The 10,734-nt window shown below is 34.0% G+C and overlaps 1 protein-coding gene across 3 annotated transcripts in view; it reads right to left on the reverse strand.

Moving 5' to 3' along the window:
* ap2m1a (adaptor related protein complex 2 subunit mu 1a) overlaps positions 1-8,484 on the reverse strand; it is a 29,652-nt gene extending 21,168 nt beyond the window's left edge. For 2 of the 3 annotated variants that reach the window (NM_212577.2, NM_001291355.1), the window contains exons 1-2: positions 8,349-8,484; positions 6,270-6,384 (exon numbers count right to left, since the gene is read on the reverse strand). In NM_212577.2, coding sequence (NP_997742.1) covers positions 6,270-6,343 — 74 coding nt within the window. In that variant the 5' untranslated portion in view covers positions 6,344-6,384; positions 8,349-8,484. The remainder of the gene's footprint in view (positions 1-6,269; positions 6,385-8,348) is intronic. The other variant, XM_073912098.1, reaches the window with a different exon arrangement.
* Between the last annotated feature and the right edge of the window lie 2,250 nt (positions 8,485-10,734).

Genomic DNA, 10,734 nt, shown 5'->3' on the forward strand with positions numbered 1-10,734 from the left:
GCCTGAATGCAATCCAAAAGGAAAGGGTGTCATGGTACTGGTACCTTCACGATATTTGATTGGTTGATTGTCAGGTGACATGCTTGAAGTAGAGCTGGGCAATACATGAACTACCTGTTTATAATATGGAATATATATGAAGAGTTTAAATGCAAACACCTCTAAGTGCAATCTGAAATTGTCTTATGAAATGAGCATTTTTCTCCGCCTCCTGTTTATATGCTCTTATTTGGACTCAATGAAAATAAAATTTATCACCGTTAAAGTGATGAAACCAAACACATTTTAAAATAACATTTCTGATGGCCTTTAGAGGCTTTTGCATCTGAAATATTTCTATTATTAATAAGCAATATATATTTTAATGAATTTAAGAGATTAAACATGACTTTTTTCGTAGTATTATGATCACTTTTTGGTTTTATATTTAAATGAGTACAAGCCAGAAAGTTGTATGTTAAATGATTTTTACATATCCATTATACACAGTCAAAGTCAAAATTATTAGCCCTTCTGTGGATTTTTCTTTCAAATATTTCCCAAACGAGGTTTAATAGAGCAGGACATTTTTCACAGTATTTCCAATGATATTTTGCTTCTGTAGAAAGTCTTATTTGTTTTATTTCAGCTAAATCAGATCTTTTTAAAACCATTTTAAAGTCAATAGTATTAGCCCCCTTAAGCAGTATTTTTGGATTGTTTATTGAACAAACCACTGTTACACAATAACTTGCCTAATTACTATAACTTGCTTAATAAACCCATTAAATTGCACTAAGCTGAATACTAACGTCTTAAAAAATATCTAGTGTAATATTATTTACCGTCATCATGGCACAGATCAAATGAATCAGTTATTAGAGATAAGTTATTAAAATTATTATATTTAGAAATATGTTAAAAACATCTTTCCGTTAACAGAAATTGAGGGAAAATATCAACAGGAGGGTTAATAATTCTGACCTCAACTGTATTTTTACATTTTATTTGCTGAAAGCATAATGAAACATTTAAGTAATGTGCACTTGTGCTTTTTTATATACTTTCAATGTAAACAAAAAGCCTTTAGTAAACTGCATTAAATGCAGACGCCAAAATTTGACATCTTGGATCCATAAATATTTTTTTTACTGGTTTACAAAAAAATAAATAAATAAAAACATTTTTAAAAACAATAACAAGATGTATAGTTACAAGTAGGGCCATGCGGTTTGGGGAAAATATTTAATTGCAAGTATTAAATTTTTTTTGACAGAAATTGAGATTTGAGTTGTGATTTAATTTTGTAGTCAAAATTCAGCTCAATAATCTGTAAGCCGTAGCAACAATTCTGTGACAGCTCTTAAAAATAACCTGTTTTTGTTCGGTGTCTGTGACTTTGAAACCAAAATATTCCCATAGAACCGATGTCCTGTTTTTCTTTGATATTAATTTGTCTATTAAGGCTTCTGAAGCAGCAGACGCCATTAACCCAATTGTCCACGCTTTCCTGTCTGTTTTTTTTTATTGTGGGCATTCCGCATATAATCTCAGTTGTGCAATTCTGATTGGGCAGAATGAAACACTCACTCAATTGGCTAGTAAGACTATCAAACACAGGTGGCAGTCAGGCATTTGCTCTGGGTGGGGGAAATTAAATAATACATATATATTTCATATCGCAGCCTCTTGCGATCAGCTAACTGCAAAGTTTCAAATTGCGTTAGAGATGCGATTTCGATTAATCGCACAGCCCTAGTTATAAGGCAAAAAAAATTCTAAAATAGGGCTAATTTTTATTAAAATATTGCCCAACTCTAGCATGGGGGTCACTGGTGACATGCGTCAGAGATGGGTTGTTTGTTTGTTGGGGTCGAAAAAAGAAAATCATGCTTCTGGGTTAATGGTTGTCGTAAAACTGCTTACCTACTGCTAGAGTAGCCACAATGAACATGGAGAAAATAGTACATGAGGGGAACAAGGGAAAAAAGGAGAAAGACAAACATGGACTGCATGTGTAAATGGACAACAGTAATGAAATCACACAATTAAATCTCGATGAGAACAAAAACCTGATGTGGGGTATAGAAGAGGGAAAAAATACTTCCTCGTTGTGGTTATACATGTAAAAAATGAAAATCAGTCGGCCATTGTGATGATTTGGAGAAATGTTTCCTGCTTTCTTCTAACTTCCTGTCATCTTTCCTTTTCCCTAGCAGGATAACACGGTGTTTAAACTCTGCTGATCATGCATGATTCAAAAAAGCAGTTTTCTTTCACCCTTAACACTGAAAATGTATACTTGCATATTGATTTGTGAAAATAAAAAGATTTGCTGTCTGTCTGAGCAAAAGTCAGTGGGTAGTTGCGTTGCTAGGGTGCTAGGAATGGGATTCTGGCTAGTTTTAATAGGCGTGTAACACAATAGATATTGAAATATCTTTAGATTGATGCTCTGTAGTGTGACATGATTGTTGTACAGGCACTAGTTCGAATAGAGTCATTCCTTCTTTATTTACTACTAGGTACAGAACTGAATAATGAGCATTTGTACTGAATTACGACATAAACAAAACAGCTTGTAAACAAAGTTCTTCAGTGTTCACATCTCACAAGTTTGCAAGAAAAAAAGCTCTAGAGATTAGATTGTCACTTTATTTTAACCTTGGATAAAATAATCACTGTTTTACGGTAGGGCTGGGCGATATGGGCAAAATATCATATCCCGGTATTTTTAGGAGGAATGACGGTATACGATATCTATCCGGTATTTTCCCGTAAATGGTTACTTGAGAGTTAAAGCCTTTATTAAAACATTATGAAATATTTTTTTGAGCAAAATATAATTCAAACACAGGGGTTTCCAGCCCTGTTTACAAAAAATAACAGCTGCACAAAATATTGGATATTTGAGGTTTTTATCCTGCTTAAAACTGTTGCACAACATTTCAAATTATTAAATAAATATTTGAAAAATAAATACAGTAAAGATTTTTTTAATATTAACTCAACAAAAAGTATTGTAGGATAGAAAAGATCCACATTGATTGTAAATATGAAACAGTATTTTATTTCACAATTACAGTGTTTTTATAAGTAATCCTGTATACCACAGTTGTGTGATTTACAAACAACAATTAAATCAGCTGTGTAGGTTTTTTATTTACACATTTACATGTATGTATGAAGAAAGCCCAGCACATACTGTACTTCATTCGTCAGCTGAGGAATTTTAACCTGCCACAGGAGCTGCTCGTGCAGTTCTATTCAGCTGTCATTGAATCCATCCTCTGCACGTCAATCACCGTCTGGTTCGACTCAGCTGCCAATACCGACCTCGTAGACAAAAGCGAATAGTCCGGACTGCTGAACGAATGACTGGCACTACCCTTCCTACGCTTCAAGAACTGTACTCTTCCAGAGTCAGTAACTCACTGTGGATGCCTCGCACCCAGCACACTACCTGTTCGAACTGTTACCGACCGTCTGGTCAGCACTTCAGAGCTCCAAGCTCAAAAACAGCCAGACACAGGAAAAGTTTCTTTCCTCAGGCCATCTACCTTATGAACAGTTAAATAACCCCCAACTGTGCAATAAATATGTGCAATACTTTCTCATACGCACTTGTACACAGCACCTTATATCAATATACAATGCAATACTTTCTACATTTACATTTGTACACAGCACCGTATAACCTGTATATTTATAACAATCCGTACATACAATTCCACATGCAGATTTCTTGACTAACTGCATCTCTGTTTAATGTTTATCATCTTTTTTTTTTCATATTTATTTTGTGTTGTCACTTGTCACTTTATGTACACTGGAAGCTTCTGTAGCCAAAACTGATTCCTTGTTTGTGTGAAGCACACTTGGCAATAAAACTGATTCTGATTCTGTATATATCTATACTATCTTCGGAGATATCTAAAGATAAGTCTTTCACTCCATGTAAAAAAAAATCCTACACTTTTACTTTTGTTTTGACTCAACTTGTTTTACTAATTATTAAATAAGAAGATAAAAACGAATAGACTATAGATATGAGAAGTAACGAAATTGTTTCAGAGTACTGTGATGACATGCTGGTTTAGCATATATATGTACACAGTCATTATAACATATCAGAACGCAAAGCTATATAGGCTACGTTATAGTGTAAATGTAAAAAAAAAAAAGAGAGACCATTGTGTAATAAATACTGAACTTATAATCAGTGAATACGAGGTGGTTTCACTTTCGAAATGAGTTTTGGCACTTTTAATTCTTGTGAACACATTCAGGTGCTGCTTGACAATTTGACAAGGTTTCTATGTTCGTTCTGCAATCAATTGCTGAAGAAGATCGATAAAAGGTTTCTGACAAACCGCTGTGACGGCTTCTGGCACTGTGTGAGGTGCATGCACGCAAGGGGGAGTCAGATTTGTCCGGGTTAGATAGATTTCTCACCACACCGGCACTGATGGTGAGACACTGCTCACTGCAGAGCCACTTGAGCTCCAGCGAGGGGGAGCTAGAGCTCCAACTCCTACTCCTATAAGCTGTTTTAATGCGTACACCCACGCCACCCCTAACCCCATCCCCCAGTAACATCACTTGAAGAAGAAGTGCAGGGGAAGCTGGAGCTCAAGCTCCCCCTTGCTGGAGCTCAGCTGAGCCCAAGAGGCTCTGCAGTGAGCACAACTTGGTGATTGGTCGATCTTGAATGATTGGTTCATGGACTCAAGGAGTGAATCATTCATTTGCGCATGCGCACATTTGTGCAGGTGGAGCTCGCAGGCTACATACCTTGGAGTGGTCTGTTTCGCACAGAATGCACATGTGTGGCCTCAAACCATATTGATATAAACAATATTGGATAATCCTGCATCTTGTTGGAGAATCTTATCGATATATGCCCAGAACCCAATATATCGCCCAGCCCTTTTTCATGGTTTGCCGGTATTGTGATTACTGCTCTAAAGTATGCTCTTTTTAAATGTCTGGGTAAAAAACAAAAACATTTTCCCTCTTTAAACACAATATATTTTATTTTGAAAAACATTTAAAATGTTTTGCAAGAGTAAAAATGTCAGACTAAATAATTAAAATAAATCATTGACCTCTGCGGTCTTCATTGGTTTCTAAAACACAGATTTCATTACAATTTAAAATGGTATTTTTGAATATTGTACTAAATAAAGAACTTAAGAAAATAAGAAAATAAAATAAAGTAAATAAAAAAAAATCCTACATTGGAACTGTACAGCAGAACATTTTGGCTTGACTTTTGCAAACCGCGGTATACCTTAAAACAGTTATCTTCCCATGCATACTAGAGATAGGACCTCAATGAATTACAAGTAAAAATACACATTTATATCTGATTAATACATTGATGTGAAAAAATATCTTTTGTTCAATTAACAGGTTTTCCTACTTTTTTTAATTAATTTTAGTGCTGATTATTATATTTCAAAATAAATATCAACTGCAATTTGGCCATTGTTAGGGGCCTTTCATATTACAACAATGTGCAAGTAATAATGTTCCTATATGTTACAAAGAATATTCTTAAGAGAATTGTAATTACAATCAAATTAACTGAAAAACTGGGTCACAGTGTGTTTATTAAACCACTGTTTTATACAATCATATACTTGGTTTCCTCCTGCTTTAATGAAAATATAATGGTGTATGTACTAGGCATGGGCGGGTATAAGATTCTGATGGTATAATAACCTTGGATAAAAATATCATGGTTTCACAGTATGGGGATTTCTGCTTTAAAATCTGTTCTTTTTAAATGTCTGGGTAAAAAACAAAAACTTTTTTTCCCTTTGAAAACAATATATTTAATTTTTTGAAAGATTTATAATATTTTGGAGCAGTAAACATATCAGGCTAAAATTCAATTGAATCAATGACTTCTGCTGTCTTCATTAGTGTCAAAAACCCAAATTTTTTTACAATTTAAATCAACATCTTTGTAGATTTTCTCTTCTGAAGATACTGTTGTCCTAAAAAAAACATTTGAAAAAAAGTAATTAAAAAATCTTACACATACCTTAGGAACGATATTACAGAAAATTTGGGCTGTTTCAAAACCTTGACTTTTCCAAACCGCAGTATACCTTTAAAACGGTTATTGTCCCATGCCTAGTTTGTACCCCCATTTATTTATTTTTTGTGTGGTTGTAAACATAAATTTGTTGACTCACATTTTCTCCAATGTGCTATCAATCCCTAAGGATCAGAACAAGCAGTTTTAAAAGCATTTTTCCAGCCCTGATGAGCTCACTCACCCTATATCATCGCGGTAGACACGGGAGATCAGCACCTCCCCTTTATGGTTGTAGATGAACAGTCCTCCAATCATGGTGGCTGGTCCTCAAACCTCACATTCCATGGTGGGCTCTCCTATAATACACCAGACAACGAAAATGAACATGAGGTTCGCTAGCTGATAGAAGAGCTCTGTGGGACCTTGATAAGATTTAAGGCATTCAGCCCAACAAGAAAAAAAAAGAGATAAAGCAGACAAGATGGTGAACTCTTAAAGCGATAGTTCACTCAAAATGGTCATCATTTACTCACTCTCAACTTGTTACAAGCCTGTTGGAGTTTCTTTTCTGTTGAACACAAAAGGGCCATTCGCTTCTATAGTATCTTTTCCCTGCAATATTGGTTTCCAACATTCTTCAAAATATCTTATTTTGTGTTCAACACAAAGAGAACAGTTTAAATGTATTAAACAGCATGATGGTGAATAAAGGATGAAAGGATTTAATTTTTTGGGTGAATTATCCCTTTTAACAGGCTTCTCCAAACACGCATTTAGGAGGGGACATTCTAAAACACTTAACAAAAAAAAAGCTTAATGTGGCTTAATGTATCTAAATGTATTTTCTTAATGTATTTTACTTTTTATCATTTTTTATTATTTGTTTTTATTTTTCTTGTACTTGTTTCTTTTATTCTTGTTTATGTAAACCACTTTGAATTACCACTGTGTATGAAATGTGCTATATAAATAAACTTGCCTAAACATCAACCAAATTTTTGTCAAATTGTAATTGTAATTAACCCCAACTACTGTAAAAAGAACGAGTCACAATTCCATAGATAAAGTGAAAAACATTACATTAAGCGTTTTCTCCCCTATTGAAGTCTATTATAAAGAAAAAGCTTAATGTAAACTAAAGTCCCTTTACAACAAGCGGGTAAAATTAAATTTCTATCAAATTTTACTCATCATGACAAACACTTTCTGATGTCAAAAGAATGAGCCCTAATTTTACTGAGTGAAAAATTTCACGTTATGCGTTTTAAGTCCACATAAGGAAACAGCTTAACGTACCTTAACACAGACCAGGGAAACTCAAATTTCTGTCAAACTTTACTTGTGATTAACACTAACTACTGTCAAAAGAACAGGCCCTGATTCCATAGATAGTGAACAACATCAAAATAAGCGTTTTTCCCCCTTTGAAATCTATAATAAGGAAAGGTTTAACATAACTTTACAACAACTGAGGGAAACCAAACGTTAAAAAGGCTGTTTATAAAATCAAAAGTTAGTGTTAACCACCAGTAAAATTTGATAGGGATTAGATTTTCCCTGCTTGTTGTTGAGATACATTAAGCCACGTTAAGCTTTTTCCTTATAATAATAGACTTTAATAGGAGAGAAAACGCTTAATGTGATGCTTTTCACTTTATCTATGGAATTGGCACTTGTTCTTTTAACAGTAGTTGGGGTTAATTACAAGTACAATTTGACAGAAATTTGGGTTTCTCTGGTTGATGGTTAGGTACATTAAGCCACGTTAAGCGTTTTAGAATGTACCTTTAGTAGGTAAAAACACGTATTTAGGTGGACAAATTCACCTTTATCACATAAGCAATACATAAAAACCTGAAAATAATGTAAGTCAGTGGCTATCTAGACTAGAGAATTCAATAACAAACAATAGCATTGCGGTGTCGTCAAAACCGAGACGCTGCTTAAATATGTGTTCAGCTTAAATACATCAGCACAGTGATGTTAGCATTCACTCAATGTCCGTGCACTGAACAGGAAGTGTCCGTTCGTCCCCGTGTTTAATAGCGGCATAATTAGTACAAGATGTCTGCCAACTGAAAGAAATGCCCCTTTAAATGCTCGTGTATTGACGGACCGCGCATCCCTCATCCTGTAACTGTTATCAATTATTCAAATTGACCAAGAGTCATTAATAGTAAGTGAGCTCGTGAACTGGTCTATTCCTTCCCTCGAGACCTGAAATTTCGCGGATCACTTGGATGCAGAACACTACTCTTCCAGGCCGATCATTCAAACACTTACCGTCCCGTATCATCTAATTAAAAATGTTTGACCATACCTACTAAATGTCCGCACGAATAGGCGCGGAATGAACTGTTTCCCTCTCCGTGGTGTTTTTTCGGGATCTAAAGGATTAGCGGGTCACTCACTAGCAGAAAGCAGTCCCTCCCTCAGCCAGGAAGTCAGCTGACAGTGTTCACAGTGCGCATGCGTATAACAAGTGACAACGCAAGCCTATACAGCTGTATTCCTTTCATTCATTTTTTTTCATAATAAACATATTGCATTCTCGATATGTATACATTGTACACATATAAAAAACAGTCATAATTTATAGGGTCCTCTCTGCAAACATATTTGCCTGTTTAATACTTATGATCCAAATCTTTGGCGTAAAAATAATATAATATTTAAGCCAGTGGTTCTCAAACTTTTTTCACCAAGTACCACCTTAGAAAAAAATCGTCTCTCCAAGTACCACCTTACGACGCTATTTTTTAACCAGTATTAAAAAATAGCGTCGTAAGCCTAATTAAGCAGCTACAGGTGTGCACAGTTTTAAAACGATGCAGATTACTTCCTATTAGTAAGAATATGTATTATTGTCAGTCACTTTAAACATTTGAAATAGTCTGAACATTAACTGTGCTTGCAGATTAAAAAAAAAAAAGTTTTAGTTAAAATGTGCTTTTAAAAGTTCATTAAAAAATGGCGCTGTTCTTAAAAAGTAAAAAGAAAACTGCTGTACTTAAATCTAAAGTATTCATAGTAGCCTATTCATCAAAAGCTGGAAATGCTGCTTGGACCTTATAAATATAGGCTATATGTCATATTCCTACACTTTCAGACAAATCTTGAAATACATGTTAAATGTACATGACAGGGTTCATACAGGCACAGCCTAATGAAAATCAATTCCAGCACCTATTTTTTTTTCAAGACTGACATGCTATGTATTGAAGACCTGAAATGTATTCTCAGCAACCCATAAAACATTGCATAAGAATAGATACAAATAAAAACCATTAATAATAATACTTATTAATCATATATTAATAATATAATAAACCTGCACTAAGTGCTTGTGAAATCTTTTTTGTACTCAAGTAAAAATACTATTACACTGCTAAAATAACAAAAAATTTAGTAAATAATACTAATATTAGGTATACGAATTACTCTTTTTAAAAAGTACTAGTTGGTTACTTTTGAAAAAAAATCTGATTTTCATTATGAAATCACTTTTTTTAAGTGTAAACCTGATTTAATGGTTTGATCGCTTACATCCCAAAGCTAGATGTATAATTTGCACTAACAAAGGAAGTATGGTCGATTTTTCCTTTCATGACAATTAATCTTTTTCAATAGCACTGGTAAAACTACCAAATAATCTTTAAGGCCATAGAGACACTTTTTGCCCATTTTTAAAAATATATATTTTTAAGCTTTGAAAGGTTAAATTAAAGTATATGGTAAAAAGATTTAAATTTAGCCTTTTATTTACATATTTTACACTATTTTCTTTACAATATGGCAAATTTGTTTCTTAAATAGCTGTACATCACATGTAGATTTTATTTTACACTTGATCTTGATCTAAAATAGAAACGTAAAAAAATACAAGTACACTGTTAGTAAAAAAAAATAAAACAAATGACTTCATTTTACTTGAGGTATTTGAAATATGACGACACTACATTTATCAAAGCAGCGCTTTAAGAGCCTTATTGTAAATTGTGATAAATAAACAATAAGTAGGCTAATGGATTGCTTTGACCTGTAATGCTTTAGGACAGATCAGAATACAGCTAAATGTATAAATCACACAAATACCTCACCCAGAAACATTTCCAGCATAATTATTTTGTCGTAAAGAAATAAAAAATGTTCCACCTTTGCTAAAAGTAAGTTTCACTTCACAACACAGCCAAATAAGAAGACCATTAGCATTGTCATCGATCATGTATCAATCTATTTCTAAATATTTGATAACTTTGAATACTTTTGACTAAATTTAGTTAAGGAGCAAAGATAAATAATGTCTAATTTAATAGTGGAAAGATCGCGATTGTTTTCTATCTGAGCACACACGCGATCATGAGAGCACTTGCAGTTCATTTGAAAAAAGCCTATTTAAGAGCTCGCATATCTGTTTTAGCGATTTGCACACATGAATGCGCTCTCGTGTTAAAATAAAGCACTCGCCGCATTTGCAGAAATGAGTAATTGCGCAATACCTTCATTCCCGCGCCGCCATTCAGAATGTATTTGGAGGAGTGACAGGTCAGAGGCGAGTCGACTGGCTGTCGGAGAGCGAAACGTGTATGAAGATCATCAAATAGGCAGGAAATATGTCCGCGGTTTAATTACTCTGCTAGACATCTCTATAGTGAAAACATCCGAGAAGCATTATTCCAACAAAACATTTGTTTTTAAGTAGTTTT

This window comes from Danio rerio, chromosome 2 (assembly GCF_049306965.1).
Source record: "Danio rerio strain Tuebingen ecotype United States chromosome 2, GRCz12tu, whole genome shotgun sequence".
In the NCBI taxonomy this organism is placed as follows: Eukaryota; Metazoa; Chordata; class Actinopteri; order Cypriniformes; family Danionidae; genus Danio; species Danio rerio.